At 50.6% G+C, this 17200-nt stretch overlaps 1 protein-coding gene across 2 annotated transcripts in view; it reads right to left on the reverse strand.

Moving 5' to 3' along the window:
- The window catches only part of LOC139244109 (EMILIN-1-A-like), a 106888-nt gene that overhangs the window by 19069 nt on the left and 70619 nt on the right, over positions 1–17200 (reverse strand). For both annotated transcript variants that reach the window (XM_070870981.1, XM_070870979.1), the window contains exon 5: positions 2328–2354. In XM_070870981.1, the coding sequence (XP_070727082.1) occupies positions 2328–2354 (27 nt within the window). The remainder of the gene's footprint in view (positions 1–2327; positions 2355–17200) is intronic.

Genomic DNA, 17200 nt, shown 5'->3' on the forward strand with positions numbered 1-17200 from the left:
CCACTGCAGAGAGCAGTGTGGGGCGGTATACCACGGCAGGGAGCAGTGTACGGTGGTATACCACTGCAGGGAGCAGCGTATGGCGATATACCACTGCAGGGAGCAGTGTGGGGCGATATACCACTGCAGGGAGCAGTGTGGGGCGGTATACCACTGCAGGGAGCAGTGTGGGGCGGTATACCACTGCAGGGAGCAGTGTGGGGCGGTATACCACTGCAGAGAGCAGTGTGGGGCGGTATACCACTGCAGGGAGCAGTGTGGGGCGGTATACCACTGCAGAGAGCAGTGTGGGGCGGTATACCCCTGCAGGGAGCAGTGTGGGGCGGTATACCCCTGCAGGGAGCAGTGTGGGGCGGTATACCACTGCAGAGAGCAGTGTGGGGCGGTATACCACTGCAGGGAGCAGTGTGGGGCGGTATACCACTGCAGAGAGCAGTGTGGGGCGGTATACCACGGCAGGGAGCAGTGTGGGGCGGTATACCGCTGCAGAGAGCAGTGTGGGGTGGTATACCACTGCAGGGAGCAGTGTGGGGCGGTATACCCCTGCAGGGAGCAGTGTGGGGTGGTATACCACTGCAGGGAGCAGTGTGGGGCGGTATACCACGGCAGGGAGCAGTGTACGGTGGTATACCACTGCAGGGAGCAGCGTATGGCGATATACCACTGCAGGGAGCAGTGTGGGACGGTATACCACTGCAGGGAGCAGTGTGGGGCGGTATACCCCTGCAGGGAGCAGTGTGGGGCGGTATACCACTGCAGGGAGCAGTGTGGGGCGGTATACCCCTGCAGGGAGCAGTGTGGGGTGGTATACCACTGCAGGGAGCAGTGTGGGGCGGTATACCCCTGCAGGGAGCAGTGTGGGGCGGTATACCACTGCAGGGAGCAGTGTGGGGCGGTATACCACTGCAGGGAGCAGTGTGGGGCGGTATACCACGGCAGGGAGCAGTGTGGGGCGGTATACCCCTGCAGGGAGCAGTGTGGGGTGGTATACCACGGCAGGGAGCAGTGTGGGGCGGTATACCCCTGCAGGGAGCAGTGTGGGGCGGTATACCACGGCAGGGAGCAGTGTGGGGCGGTATACCCCTGCAGGGAGCAGTGTGGGGCGGTATACCACGGCAGGGAGCAGTGTGGGGCGGTATACCACGGCAGGGAGCAGCGCTTGCTGCTGCAGGAGGGCAAGGGCTGGGAAGCCAGGTCACTGATTGCAGTGCGGGCAGGTACAGCAGGAGGGGCGAAGGAGCAGCAAGAGTTTGTGGAAGGAAGTGATCGGGGCCCAGGAGAGGCGTGAGTCTGGGGCCCAGGAGAGGCGTGAGTCTGGGCCCAGGAGAGGCGTGAGTCTGGGGCCCAGGAGAGGCGAGGGCCCAGGGGCAGCACGGACAAGCCCACACTGTGCGATATGTGTGTGCTCAGTCTGTGCAGCAGAGCAGGTCTCCAGTCGTCCTGGTTAACCCTTGCCCCTGGACCAAGACCTCGCTCTGTCAAGCCCGTGTGGTGGCTGGTGTGCAACGGTCACCCCACGTTAAAACAATCCACGCACAGGCATCTTCCACCCTTCAGGATGTAGTTCGGGATCCGGAATATTAGGCCCTTCATTGAAACACCTGGGAACTCATCCCTTGGCGTGGAAGCAAGTTATCCTGGATAGAGGGAGCGCCTGTGCTGATGTACCTTTGTTACTTTGCGAGGAAACGATCTGGTTTGTGTATTAGTCATTCAGAAAACAGTTCGTCGTGATTTCAGGACAATGCCATTTGAGTCCACATCGTCTGCATGTTAATTGTATGTACTATGCAAGGAAACAAGAGTTGAAAGGCTTTTTGGGATAAGAGATGGAACTGGTTTTTGTTAGACACACATTAGACACTGGAAACTCGGAAGGTGTGTGTGTCACAAGCAGCCATGGGAATCGGAACAAGCAGAGAGCTGCCTTGTGAAGTGTCTCAGTAACTCTCACACTGGGTTTGTACAGTATGGATGTCTGAATAAAAGACCCAATCATTACTATAACTGAGTGTGTGTGTAATTCCACGTTTAAAGCAACAACGCGAAAAGAGCAAGGCAGCTGTACAACAGTCTGGAACCCAAACTGGGCATCAGTGAGCAGGTTATTGGTGAGTAAAGTGTCACTTGATAACACTGTCGACGGCACCTTCCATCACTTTGCTGATGATTGAGAGTAGACTGATGGGGCGGTAATTGGCCGTTATGTCAGCCCTGGTGAGACAGACCATATCCAGGGATGGAGATGGAGGAGTCTGGGTGGTGGGGGGGGGGGGGGGGGGGAAGAGGTCAAACAATGAATCAAGGCCACAGTTGCCATGTCCTACCTTGTGGTCCAGGGGGGCCTTCAATGCCTGTAAAAGACAAGAATACGATGAAAAAGCAGGTTTAGACTTTCCTCACTGGGGTCAATATTGAGACAAGGATATAAACCAACTCATGACCTCAATATCCCCACTTACCCAGAGGTCAACCTAGCAACCCTTGATCCTCTAACACCCGTTACTATGGTAGCCCCCTGAGAAAGTTCAGCCATCTCCCCGTTCCCAACAGTCACTTCTCTCTCTCCCTCCATATCTCCACCGTCACCCTTTCCTCCTGAGCCTTCACATCTCCTCCACCATTTACCAGGACTCGAGTCAACGCTTACCTGGAGATGGTGCAGTCACAACAACACTTAAGCTCGACATCGCCCAGACAGATCAGTTTGCTTGATCGGACTGCCACTGGGCTCAATAATCACCCCCTCAGCAATGGCGCACCGTGGCTGCAGTGTGTACCATCTACGAGATGCACCGTGGCTGCAGTGTGTACCATTGACAAGATGCACCGTGGCTGCAGTGTGTACCATCGACAAGATGCACCGTGGCTGCAGTGTGTACCATCTACAAGATGCACCATGGCCGCAGTGTGTACCATCGACAAGATGCACCGTGGCTGCAGTGTGTACCATCTACAAGATACACCGTGGCTGCAGTGTGTACCATCTACAAGATGCACCGTGGCTGCAGTGTGTACCATCTACAAGATGCACCGTGGCTGCAGTGTGTACCATCTACAAGATGCACCGTGGCTGCAGTGTGTACCATCTACAAGATGCACCGTGGCTGCAGTGTGTACCATTGACAAGATGCACCGTGGCTGCAGTGTGTACCATCTACAAGATGCACCATGGCCGCAGTGTGTACCATCTACAAGATGCACCGTGGCTGCAGTGTGTACCATTGACAAGATGCACCGTGGCTGCAGTGTGTACCATCGACAAGATGCACCGTGGCTGCAGTGTGTACCATCTACAAGATGCACCGTGGCCGCAGTGTGTACCATCTACAAGATGCACCGTGGCTGCAGTGTGTACCATCTACAAGATACACCGTGGCTGCAGTGTGTACCATCTACAAGATGCACCGTGGCTGCAGTGTGTACCATCTACAAGATGCACCGTGGCTGCAGTGTGTACCATCTACAAGATGCACCGTGGCTGCAGTGTGTACCATCTACAAGATACACTGCAGCAACTTGCCAAGGCTTATTCAATAGAACTGCCTAAATCCAGGCCTCTACCACCTAGAAGGACAAGGGCAGCAGGCGCATGGGAACACCATCACCTCCATGTTCCCCACGTTACACACCATCCCGACTTGGAAATATATCGGCCGTTCCTTCATCGTCACTGGGTCACAATCCTGGAACTCCCTCCCTAACAGCACTGTGGGAGCACCTTCACCACACGGACTGCAGCGGTTCAAGGAGAACGCCCACCAGCTCCACCTGCTCAAGGACAGGCACGGCTCACAATATCATTGGGTTTAGAGCAGTCATGGTAAAGGACAAGGAACAACCAAATATGAAAATATTCAGCTGGTGATTTGAAATGGGATTGGGCTCAAGTGGACTGGATTATACAGCGGAGAGGTGACAGTGGGGTTAAGGAGAGAGTATGAGCAGTGATTAGCGGGTAACGTAAAGGGAACTCAGGAGTCTCATAACATATAAACAATAAAATGGTGGTCAAGGGAAGGGTGGTAGTAATTAGAGACCCAAAAGGAGATTGTGTGGAGGCAGAGGGCATGGCTGAGGTACGAAAGGATTTTCACTAAAGAGGACGCTCCACTGTAGCAATGAAAATAGATACTTAAACAATTGGCCGCATTCAAGTAGAAATGTCGCCCAGCCCAACGAGATGCATCCTCGGCTACGGAGGGAAGTAGGGTGAAAATTGCTCAATGATAGGAACAGAGAGACCTTGTGGGATATGGACACAAATCTCTAAAAGTGCCAGGATAAGTTGAGAAGGCTGTTGAAAAAGCTCATGAGATCCTGGGTTTTCTGACCAGAGGAATAGATTGCTATAGCATTGGAGTCATGTCCAATTCTGGGCACACCCCTGGGAGAGGTGCAGAGAGGATTGACCAGAATGGTATCAGGGATGAGGGACTTCAGTTGTGGAGAGACTGGAGAAGCTGAGGTCATTCTCCTGAGAGCTGAGAAAGGGAATCAGAGATTCGATAGAGCTGTTTAAAATGATGAAGGGTTTTGACAGAGTAAACAAGGAGAAACCTTCCTGTGGCAGGAGAGTCGGTAACCAGGGAACACAGATTGAAGGTGATTGGCTAAAGAACCAGAGGGGAGAGTTTTATAGACGCAGCGAGTTGTTGTGATCGGGAACGCGCTGCCTGAAAGGGCAGTGGGAGCAGGTTCAATGGTGACTTTCAAACCGGGAATTAGGTAAATATTTAAAGGGGAATATGTAGTGGCGGAAAATGTTGGAATCAATTACTAAAGATGAAACAGCAGCGCATTTGGAAAGTGACAGGATCGGTCCAAGTCAGCATGGATTTATGAATGGGAAATCATGCTTGACAAATCTTCTAGAATTTTTTGAGGATGTAAAGGGAGGGAGAACAGCCAGTTGTCGTGGTACACATTGGTACCAACGATATAGGTAAAAAAAGGGATGAGGTCCTACGAGACGAATTTAAGGAGCAAGGAACTAAATTGAAAATTAGGACCTCAAAAGTAGTAATCTCGGGATTGCTACCAGTGCCACGTGCTAGTCAGAGTAGGAATAGCAGGATAGCGCAGATGAATACGTGGCTTGAGCAGTGGTGCAGCAGGGAGGGATTCAAATTCCTGGGACATTGGAATCGGTTCTGGGGGAGGTGGGACCAGTACAAATCGGACGGTCTGCACCTGGGCAGGACCAGAACCAATGTCCGAGGGGGAGTGTTTGCTAGTGCTGTTGGGGAGGAGTTAAACTAATATGGCAGGGGGATGGGAACCAATGCAGGGAGACAAAAGGAAACAAAATGGAGACAGAAGCAAAAGACAGAAAGGAAATGAGGAAAAGTGGAGGGCAGAGAAACCCAAGGCAAAAAACAAAAAGGGCCACTGTACAGGGTCAAAGTGTAATAAAGAGGCAAGCCTGAAAGCTCGGTGCCTCAATGTGAGGAGTATTCAGAACCCAGGAGAGGGCTCTGAGCTAATTAGAGTGGGTGAGAGCTCAGATGAACAGGACCCCAAGAAAGAATGCAAAAGGCAGGAGGCAACAGAGCAGAGTAGCACTGGGGTAAGTGTAAATCACAAGGTGATAGGAAGGGACAATATGTATGAATATAAAGGGGCTGCAGGAGGGGTCAAAACTAAAAATCATGGTTTAAAAACTAGTATTAAAACACTCTACCTAAACGCACGCAGCATTCGAAATAAAGTAAATGAGTTGACGGCACAAATCATTACAAATGGGTATGATTTGGTGGCCATTACAGAAACATGGTTGCAGGGTGGCCAAGACTGGGAATTAAACAGACAGGGGTATCTGACGATTCGGAAAGATAGACAAGAAGAGAAAGGAGGTGGGGTAGCTCTGTTAATAAAGGATGATATTAGGGCAGTTGTGAGAGATGATATTGGCTCTAATGAACAAAATGTTGAATCACTGTGGGTGGAGATTAGAGATAGTAAGGGGAAAAAGTCACTGGTGGGAGTAGTTTATAGGCCCCCAAATAATAACTTCACGGTGGGGCGGACAATAATCAAGGGAATAATGGAGGCATGTGAAAAAGGAACGGCAGTAATCATGGGGGATTTTAACCTACATATCGATTGGTCAAATCAAATCGCACGGGGTAGCCTTGAGGAGGAATTCATAGAATGCATACGGGATTGTTTCTTAGAACAGTATGTTACAGAACCGACAAGGGAGCAAGCTATCTTAGATCTGGTCCTGTGTAATGAGACAGGAATAATAAACGATCTCCTGGTAAAAGATCCTCTCGGAATGAGTGATCACAGTATGGTTGAATTTGTAATACAGATTGAGGGTGAGGAAGAGAATTCCACAGATTCACAACCCTCTGGGAGAAGAAATTCCTTCTCAACTCGGTTTTAAATTGTCTCCCCCGTATTTTGAGGCTGTGCCCCCTAGTTCTAGTCTCCCCGACCAGTGGAAACAACCTCTCTGCCTCTATCTTGTCTATCTCTTTCATTATTTTAAATGTTTCTATAAGATCACTCCTCATCCTTCAGAACTCCAACGAGTAAAGACCCAGTCTTCTCATGGTATTGGGGGTAATATACTGGCGTGGATAGAGAACTGGTTGGCAGACAGGAAGCAGAGAGTCGGGATAAACGGGTCGTTTTCAGAATGGCAGGCAGTGACTAGTGGAGTGCCGCAGGGCTCAGTGCTGAGACCCCAGCTATTTACAATATACATTAATGATTTGGATGAGCGAATTGAGTGTAATATCTCCAAGTGTGCGGATGACACTAAACTGGGTGGCAGTGTGAGCTGTGAGGGGGACTCTAAAAGTCTGCAGGGTGACTTGGACAGGTTAGGTGAGTGGGCAAATGCATGGCAGATGCAGTATAATGTGGATAAATGTGAGGTTATCCACATTGATGGCAAAAACATGACGGCAGAATGTTATCTGAATGGTGACAGATTAGGAAAAAGGGAGGTGCAACGAGACCTGGGTGTCATGGTACATCAGTCATTGAAAGTTGGCATGCAGGTACAGCAGGTGGTGAAGAAGGCAAATGGCATGTTGGCCTTCATAGCAAGGGGATTTGAGTACAGGGGCAGGGAGGTGTTGCTACAGTTGTACAGAGCCTTGGTGAGGCCTCACCTGGAATATTGTGTTCAGTTTTGGTCTCACAATCTGAGGAAGGACATTCTTGCTATTGAGGGAGTGCAATGAAGGTTCACCAGACTGATTCCCGGGATGGCAGGACTGATGTATGAGGAGAGACTGGATCGATTGGGCTTGTATTCACTGGAGTTTAAAAGGATAAGAGGGAATCCCATAGAAACATATAAAATACTGATGGGACTGGACAGGTTTGATGTGGGAAGAATGTTCCCGATGTTGGGGAAATCCAGAACCAGGGGACAAAGTCTGAGGATAAGGGGTAAGCTATTTAGGACCGAGATGAGGAGAAACTTCTTCACTCAGAGAGTTGTTAACCTGTGGAATTCCCTGCCACAGAGAGTTGTTGATGCCAGTTCATTGGATATATTCAAGAGGGAGTTAGATATGGCCCTTACGGTTAAAGGGATCAAGGGGTATGGAGAGAAAGCAGGAAAGGGGTACTGAGGGAATCATCAGCCATGATCTTATTGAATGGTGGTGCAGGCTCGAAGGGCCGAATGGCCTACTCCTGCACCTATTTTCTATGTTTCTATGTGCCGGGCTGTGGGGAAAGAGCAGGGGTGAGCGGGTCTAATTGGATGGCTCTGTCACAGAGCCGGCACAGGCTCGATGGCCTCCTCCTGTGATTCTACTCTTGGTTCTGGGTTTCCTGCTCACCTGACTCCACATTCCGATTCTCAGATTTCAGTGGAACTTTCTGCCTTGCCTCCTTCTCCAAACTCTCCCAGCTACGCGACCTCAGTGCATCACTAAATCACTCCACATATTGTCAAAATCCTCCGCTTTCTGGTTTACTAAAGCTCTCGACAGCTGCTCACTGAATCAGGTCACGTCTCACCTCCTTTACACAAAATGGCCCAGACCTTTCTCACTGTCTCAGTTGCCACACCACCCAATTCTCGCCCACCCTCCCCCACCTCTTGCCCCAACCCTCAGCCCCAACTCCCGCATCCCCGACCGAGGCAGGACTTGCTAGTTCTGGCCTCTCCCCTGCCAGCAGAGGTCGCTCTGTGTTCCCTCTCCGAGGGTTGACCAGTATCGCTGCCACTTACATGACTAACGGCCCAGGTTCAGGCTGATCAAACCAGTTCCTGCTAAGCTGGAGCAATCTGGAACAAGGTGCAGATTGGCCACGATCTCAATGATTGGTCGAATAGGCGCAAGGGGCTACAATGGCCAACTCCTGTTCCTATGATCCTGAGCAGCGAAAGGGAGTTTTACTCTGTATCTAACTCGTGCTGTACCTGCCCTGGGAGTGTTTGATGGGACAGTGTAGAGGGAGCTTTACTCTGTATCTAACCCCCTGTACCTGCTATGGGAGTGTTTGATGCGACAGTGTAGAGGGAGCTTTACTCTGTATCTAACCCCCTGTACCTGCCCTGGGAGTGTTTGATGGGACAGTGTAGAGGGAGCTTTACTCTGTATCTAACCCCCTGTACCTGCCCTGGGAGTGTTTGATGGGACAGTGTAGAGGGAGCTTTACTCTGTATCTAACCCCCTGTACCTGCCCTGGGAGTGTTTGATGGGACAGTGCAGAGGGAGCGTTACTCTGTATCAAACATGTGCTGTACCCTGCCCTGGGAGTGTTTGATGGGACAGTGTAGAGAGAGCTTTACTCTGTTTCTAACCCCATGCTCTACCTGTCCTGGGAGTGTTTGATGGGACAGTGCAGAGGGAGCGTAACTCTGTATCAAACACATGCTGTACCTTGCCTTGGGAGTGTCTGATGGGACAGTGTAGAGGGAGATTTACTCAGTATCTAACCCCCTCCAGCTGCCCTGGGATTGTTTGATGGGACAGTGTAGAGGGAGCTTTACTCTGTATCTAACCCCGTGCTGTACCTGCCCTGGGAGTGTTTGATGGGACAGTGTAGAGGGAGCTTTACTCTGTATCTAACCCCGTGCTGTACCTGCCCTGGGAGTGTTTGATTGAAAAGTGTAGAGGGAGCTTGACTCTGTATCTAACTCCATGCTGCACCTGACCTGAGTGTTTGATGGGGCATTCTAGAGGGAGCTTTACTCTGTATCTAACCGGTGCTGTAGCTGGCCTGGGAGTGTTTAATGGGACAGTGTAAAGGGAGCTTTACTCTGTATCTAACCCATGCTGTACCTGCCCTGGGAGTGTTTAATGGGACAGTGTAGAGGGAGCTTTAATCTGTATCTAACCCGTGCTGTATTTGCCCTGGGATTGTTTGATGGGACAATGTAAAGGGAGCTTTACTCTGTATCTAAACCCATGTCCCTGCCCTGGGAGTGTTTGAAGGGACAGTGTAGAGGGAGCTTTACTCTGTATCTAACACCCTGTACCTGTCCTGGGAGTGTTTGATGGGACAGTGTCGAGGGAGCTTTACTCTGTATCAAAACCCGTGCTGTACCTGCCCTGGGAGTGTTTGATGGGACAGTGTAGAGGGAGCTTTACTCTGTATCTAACACCCTGTACCTGCCCTGGGAGTGTTTGATGGGACAGTGTAGAGGGAGATTTAATCTGTATCTAACCCCCTGTACATGCCCTGGGAGTGTTTGATGGGACAGTGTGGATGGAGCTTTACATTGTATCTAACCCCATGCTGTACCTGCCCTGGGAGTGTTTGAAGGGAGAGTGCAGAGGGAGCTTTACTCTGTATCTAACACCCTGTACCTGTCCTGGGAGTGTTTGATGGGACAGTGTGGAGGGAGCTTTACTCTGTATCAAACCCCGTGCTGTACCTGCCCTGGGTGTGTTTGATTGAACAGTGTAGAGGGAGCGTTACTCTGTATCTAACCCCGTGCTGTACCTGCCCTGGGAGTGTTTGATGAGACAGTGTAGAGGGAGCTTTACTCTGTATCTAACCCCCTGTACCTGCTCTGGGAGTGTTTGATGGGGAAGTGTCGAGAGAGCTTTGCTCTGTATCTAACCCCATGCTGTACCTATCCTAGAAGTGTTTGATGGGACATTGTAGAGGCAGCTTTACTCTGTATCTAACCCCTTGCTGTACCTGCCCTGTGAGTGTTTGATGGGACAGTTTCGAGGTAGCTTTACTCTGTATTCTAACGCGTGCAGTACCTGCCCTGGGAATATTTGATGTGACAGTGTAGAGGGAGCTTTACTCTGTATCTAACCTAATGCTGTACCTGCCCTGGGAGTGTTTGATGGGACAGTGTAGAGGGAGCTTTACTCTGTATCAAACCCCGTGCTGTACCTGCCCTGGGAGTGTTTGATGGGACAGTGTAGAGGGAGCTTTACTCTGTATCTAACCCCCTGTCCCTGCTCTGGGAGTGTTTGATGGGGAAGTGTAGAGAGAGCTTTGCTCTGTATCTAACCCCATGCTGTACATATGATAGAAGTGTTTGATGGGACAGTGTAGAGGCAGCTTTACTCTGCATCTAATCTCGTGCTGTCCCGGTCCTGTGAGTGTTTAATGGGACAGTGTAAAGGGAGCTTTACTCTGTATCTAACCCCCTGTACCTGCCCTGGGAGTGTTTGATGGGACAGTGTGGAGGGAGCTTTAGTCTGTATCAAACCTCGTGCTGTACCTGCCCTGGGAGTGTTTGATGAGACAGTGTAGAGGGAGCTTTACTCTGTATCTAACCCCGTGCTGTACTTGCCCTGGGAGTGTTTGATGGGACAGTGTAGAGGGAGCGTTACTCTGTATCTAACCCCGTGCTGTAGCTGCCCTGGGAGTGTTTGATGAGACAGTGTAGAGGGAGCTTTACTCTGTATCTAACCCCCTGTACCTGCTCTGGGAGTGTTTGATGGGGAAGTGTAGAGAGAGCTTTGCTCTGTATCTAACCCCATGCTGTACCTATCCTAGAAGTGTTTGATGGGACATTGTAGAGGCAGCTTTACTCTGTGTCTAACCCCTTGCTGTACCTGCCCTGTGCGTGTTTGATGGGACAGTTTAGAGGTAGCTTTACTCTGTATCTAACGCGTGCAGTACCTGCCCTGGGAATGTTTGATGGGACAGTGCAGAGGGAGCTTTACTCTGTATCTAACCCCGTGCTGTACCTGCCCTGGGAGTGTTTGATGGGACAGTGTAGAGGGAGCTTTACTCTGTATCTAACCCCGTGCTGTACCTGCCCTGGGAGTGTTTGATGGGACAGTGTAGAGGGAGCTTTACTCTGTATCTAACCCCGTGCTGTACCTGCCCTGGGAGTGTTTGATGGGACAGTGTCGAGGGAGCTTTACTCTGTATCTAACCCCGTGCTGTACCTGCCCTGGGAGTGTTTGATGGGACAGTATCGAGGGAGCTTTACTCTGTATCGAACCCCGTGCTGTACCTGCCCTGGGAGTGTTTGATGGGACAGTATCGAGGGAGCTTTACTCTGTATCTAACTTTATGCTGTACCTGCCCTGGGAGTGTTTGATGGGACAGTGTAGAGGGAGATTTAATCTGTATCTAACCCCCTGTACCTGCCCTGGGAGTGTTTGATGGGACAGTGTGGAGGGAGCTTTACACTGTATCTAACCCCATGCTGTACCTGCCCTGGGAGTGTTTGATGGGACAGTGTAAAGGGAGATTTACTCAGTATCTAACTCCCTCTAGCTGCCCTGGGATTGTTTGATGGGACAGTGTAGAGGGAGCTTAACTCTGTATCAAACACGTGCTGTACCCTGCCCTGGGAGTGTTTGATGGGACAGTGTAGAGGGAGGTTTACTCTGTCTCCAAAACTATGCTGTACCTACCCTGTGAGTGTTTGATGGGACAGTATGGAGGGAGCTTTATCCTATTTCGAACCCCATGCTGTACCTGCCCTGGGAGTGTTTGATGGGACAGTGTGGAGGGAGCTTTACTCTGTATCAAACCCCGTGCTGTACCTGCCCTGGGAGTGTTTGATGGGATAGTGCAGAGGGAGCTTTACTCTGCATCTAACCCCCTGTACCTGTCCTGGGAGTGTTTGATGGGACAGTGTAGAGAGAGCTTTGCTCTGTATCTAACCCCATGCTGTACCTATGCTAGAAGTGTTTGATGGGACAGTGTAGAGGCAGCTTTACTCTGCATCTAATCTCGTGCTGTCCCGGTCCTGTGAGTGTTTAATGGGACAGTGTAAAGGGAGCTTTACTCTGTATCTAACCCCCTGTACCTGCCCTGGGAGTGTTTGATGGGACAGTGTAGAGGGAGCGTTACTCTGTATCTAACCCCATGCTGTAGCTGCCCTGGGAGTGTTTGATGACACAGTGTAGAGGGAGCTTTACTCTGTATATAACCCCCTGTACCTGCTCTGGGAGTGTTTGATGGGGAAGTGTCGAGAGAGCTTTGCTCTGCATCTAATCCCGTGCTGTACCTGCCCTGGGAGTGTTTGATGGGACATTGTAGAGGGAGCTTTACTCTGTATCAAACCCCGTGCTGTACCTGCCCTGGGAGTGTTTGATGGGACAGTCTAAAGGGAGCTTTACTCTGTATCTAACCCCCTGTCCCTGCTCTGGGAGTGTTTGATGGGGGAGTGTAGAGAGAGCTTTGCTCTGTATCTAACCCGATGCTGTACCTATCCTAGATGTATTTGATGGGACATTGTAGAGGCAACTTTACTCTGTATCTAACCCCTTGCTGTACCTGCCCTGTGAGTGTTTGATGGGACACTTTAGAGGTAGCTTTACTCTGTATCTAACGCGTGCAGTACCTGCCCTGGGAGTGTTTGATGGGACAGTATCGAGGGAGCTTTACTCTGTATCTAACCCCGTGCTGTACCTGCCCTGGGTGTGTTTGATGGGACAGTGTAGAGGGAGCTTTACTCTGTATCTAACTTTATGCTGTACCTGCCCTGGAAGTGTTTGATGGGACAGTGTAGAGGGAGATTTAATCTGTATCTAACCCTCTGTACCTGCCCTGGGAGTGTTTGATGGGACAGTGTGGCGGGAGCTTTACTCTGTATCAAACCCCCTGTACCTGCTCTGGGAGTGTTTGATGGGGAAGTGTAGAGAGAGCTTTGCTATGTATCTAACCCCATGCTGTACCTATCCTAGAAGTGTTTGATGGGACATTGTAGAGGCAGCTATACTCTGTATCTAACCCCTTGCTGTACCTGCCCTGTGAGTGTTTGATGGGACAGTATCGAGGGAGCTTTACTCTGTATCTAACCTTATGCTGTACCTGCCCTGTGAGTGTTTGATGGGACAGTGTGGAGGGAGCTTTACACTGTATCTAACCCCATGCTGTACCTGCCCTGGGAGTGTTTGATGGGACAGTGTAGAGGGAGCTTTACTCTGTATCTAACCCGTGCCGTACCTGCCTTGGGAATGTTTGATGGGACAGTGCAGAGGGAGCTTTACTCTGTATCTAACCCCCTGTCCCTGTCCTGGGAGTGATTGATGGGACAGTGTAGAGAGAGCTTTGCTCTATATCTAACCCCATGCTGTACCTATGCAAGAAGTCTTTGATGGGACAGTGTAGAGGCAGCTTTACTCTGCATCTAACCTCGTGCTGTACCGGTCCAGGGAGTGTTTAATGGGACAGTTTTGAGGGAGCTTTACTCTATCTCACCCGTGCTGTATCTGCCCTGGGAGTGTTTAATGGGACATGTAGAGGGAGCTTTAATCATTATCTAACCCGTGCTGTATTTGCCCTGGGATTGTTTGATGGGACAATGTAAAGGGAGCTTTACTCTGTATCTAAACCCCTGTCCCTGCCCTGGGAGTGTTTGAAGGGACAGTGTAGAGGGAGCTTTACTCTGTTTCAAACCCCATGCTGCAGCTGCCCTGGGAGTGTTTGATGGGACAGTGTAGAGGGAACTTTACTCTGTATCTAACCCCCTGTACCTGCCCTGGGAGTGTTTGATGGGACAGTGTGGAGGGAGCTTTATTCTGTATCTAACCCGATGCTGTACCTGCCCTGGGAGTGTTTGATGGGACAGTGTAGAGGGAGCTTTACTCTGTATCTAACCCCTTGCTGTACCTGCCCTGTGAGTGTTTGATGGGACAGTTTAGAGGTAGCTTTACTCTGTATCTAACGCGTGCAGTACCTGCCCTGGGAGTGTTTGATGGGACAGTGTCGAGGGAGCTTTACTCTGTATCTAACCCCGTGCTGTACCTGCCCTGGGAGTGTTTGATGGGACAGTATCGAGGGAGCTTTACTCTGTATCTAACCCCGTGCTGTACCTGCCCTGGGAGTGTTTGATGGGACAGTGTGGAGGGAGCTTTACTCTGTATCTAACCCCCTGTACCTGCCCTGGGAGTGTTTGATGGGACAGTGTGGAGGGAGCTTTACTCTGTATCTAACCCCCTGTACCTGCCCTGGGAGTGTTTGATGGGACAGTGTGGAGGGAGCTTTACTCTGTATCAAACCCCGTGCTGTACCTGCCCTGGGAGTGTTTGATGGGACAGTGTAGAGGGAGCTTTACTCTGTATCTAACACCCTGTACCTGCCCTGGGAGTGTTTGATGGGACAGTGTAGAGGGAGATTTAATCTGTATCTGACCCCCTGTACCTGCCCTGGGAGTGTTTGATGGGACAGTGTGGATGGAGCTTTACACTGTATCTAACCCCATGCTGTACCTGCCCTGGGAGTGTTTGATGGGACAGTGTGGAGGGAGCTTTACTCTGTATCAAACCCCGTGCTGTACCTGCCCTGGGAGTGTTTGATGGGACAGTGTAGAGGGAGCTTTACTCTGTATCTAACCCGTGCTGTAGCTGGCCTGGGAGTGTTTGATAGGACTGTGTAGAGGGAGCTTTACTCTGTATCTAATCTTATGCTGTACCTACCCTGGGAGTGTTTGATGGGACAGTGTAGAGGGAGCTTTACTCTGTATCAAACCCCGTGCTGTACTTGGCCTGGGAATGTTTGATGGGACAGTGGAGGGAGCTTTACTCTGTATCTAATCTTATGCTGTACCTACCCTGGGAGTGTTTGATGGGACAGTGTAGAGGGAGCTTTACTCTGTATCTAACCCCGTGCTGTACCTGCCCTGGGAGTTTTTGATTGAACAGTGTAGAGGGAGCTTTACTCTGTATCTAACCCGTGTTGTACCTGCCCTGGGAGTGTTTGATGGGACAGTGTAGAGGGAGCTTTACTCTATATCTAACCCCGTGCTGTACCTGCCTTGGGAGTGTTTGATGGGACAATGTAGAGGGACCTTTACTCTGTCACAAACCCCGTGCTGTACCTGCCCTGGGAGTGTTTGATGGGACAGTGTAGAGGGAGCTTTACTCTGTATCTGACACCCTGTACCTGCCCTGAGTTTTTGATGGGGCAGTGTGGAGGGAGCTTTACTCTGTATCTTACCCCCTGTACCTGCCCTGGGAGTTTTAATGGGACAGTGTAGAGGGAGCTTTAATCTGTATCTAACCCCCTGTTCTTGCCCTGGGAGTGTTGGATGGGACAGTGCAGAGGGAGCTTTACTCTGTATCTAACCCCGTGCTGTACCTGCCCTGTGAGTGTTTGATGGGACAGTGCAGAGGGAGCTTTCCTCTGTATCTAACCCCGTGCTGTACCTGCCCTGGGAGTGTTTGATTGAACAGTGCCCAGGGAGGTTTACTCTGTACCTAACCCCGTGCTGTACCTGCCCTGGGAGTGTTTGATTGAAAAGTGTTAAGGGAGCTTTACTCTGCATCTAACCCGTGCTGTAGCTGGCCTGGGAGTGTTTGATGGGACTGTGTAGAGGGAGCTTTACTCTGTATCTAATCTTATGCTGTACCTACCCTGGGAGTGTTTGATGGGACAGTGTAGAGGGAGCTTTACTCTGTATCAAACCCCGTGCTGTACTTGGCCTGGGAATGTTTGATGGGACAGTGTAGAGGGAGCTTTACTCTGTATCTAATCTTATGCTGTACCTACCCTGGGAGTGTTTGATGGGACAATGTAGAGGGACCTTTACTCTGTCACAAACCCCGTGCTGTACCTGCCCTGGGAGTGTTTGATGGGACAGTGTAGAGGGAGCTTTACTCTGTATCTAACCCCATGCTGTACCTATCCTCGAAGTGTTTGATGGGACAGTGTAGAGGCCGCTTTCCTCTGTATGTAACCCCATGCTGTACCTGCCCTGGGAGTGTTTGATGGGACAGTGTAGAGGCCGCTTTCCTCTGTATGTAACCCCATGCTGTACCTGCCCTGGGAGTGTTTGATGGGACAGTGTAGAGGGAGCTTTACTCTGTATCTAACCTTATGCTGTACCTGCCCTGGGAGTGTTTGATGGGACAGTGTAGAGGGAGCTTTATTCTGTATCTAACCCGTTTTGTACCTGCCCTGAGTTTTTGATGGGGCAGTGTGGAGGGAGCTTTACTCTGTATCTATCCCCTGTACCTGCCCTAGGAGTGTTTGATGGGGCAGTGTAGAGGGAGCTTTACTCTGTATCTAACCCCCTGTACCTGCCCTGGGAGTGTTTGATGGGACAGTTTAGAGGGAACTTTACTCTGTATCTAACCCCATGCTGCACCTGCCCTGGGAGTGTTTGATGGGACAGTGTAGAGGCAGCTTTACTCTGTATCTAACCCCCTGTACCTGCCCTGGGAGTATTTGATTGAATAATGTAGAGGGAGCTTAACTCTGTATCTAACCCCCTGTACCTGCCCTGGTAGTGTTTAATGGGACAGTGTAGAGGGAGCTTTACTCTGTATCTAACCTTATGCTGTACCTGCCCTGGGAGTGTTTGATGGGACAGTGTAGAGGGAGCTTTATTCTGTATCTAACCCGTTTTGTACCTGCCCTGAGTTTTTGATGGGGCAGTGTGGAGGGAGCTTTACTCTGTATCTATCCCCTGTACCTGCCCTAGGAGTGTTTGATGGGACAGTGTAGAGGGAGCTTTACTCTGTATCTAACCCCCTGTACCTGCCCTGGGAGTGTTTGATGGGACAGTTTAGAGGGAACTTTACTCTGTATCTAACCCCATGCTGCACCTGCCCTGGGAGTGTTTGATGGGACAGTGTAGAGGCAGCTTTACTCTGTATCGAACCCCCTGTACCTGTCCTGCGAGTGTTTGATGGGACAGTGTGGAGTGAGCTTTACTCTGTATCTAACCCGTGCTGTACCTACCCTGGGAGTGTTTGATTGAACAGTGTGGGGAGAGCTTTACTCTGTATGTAACCCCATGCTGTACCTACCCTGGAGTGTTTGATGGGACTACGTAGGGGGAGCTTTCCTC

This window comes from Pristiophorus japonicus, unplaced genomic scaffold (genome assembly GCF_044704955.1).
Source record: "Pristiophorus japonicus isolate sPriJap1 unplaced genomic scaffold, sPriJap1.hap1 HAP1_SCAFFOLD_204, whole genome shotgun sequence".
In the NCBI taxonomy this organism is placed as follows: Eukaryota; Metazoa; Chordata; class Chondrichthyes; family Pristiophoridae; genus Pristiophorus; species Pristiophorus japonicus.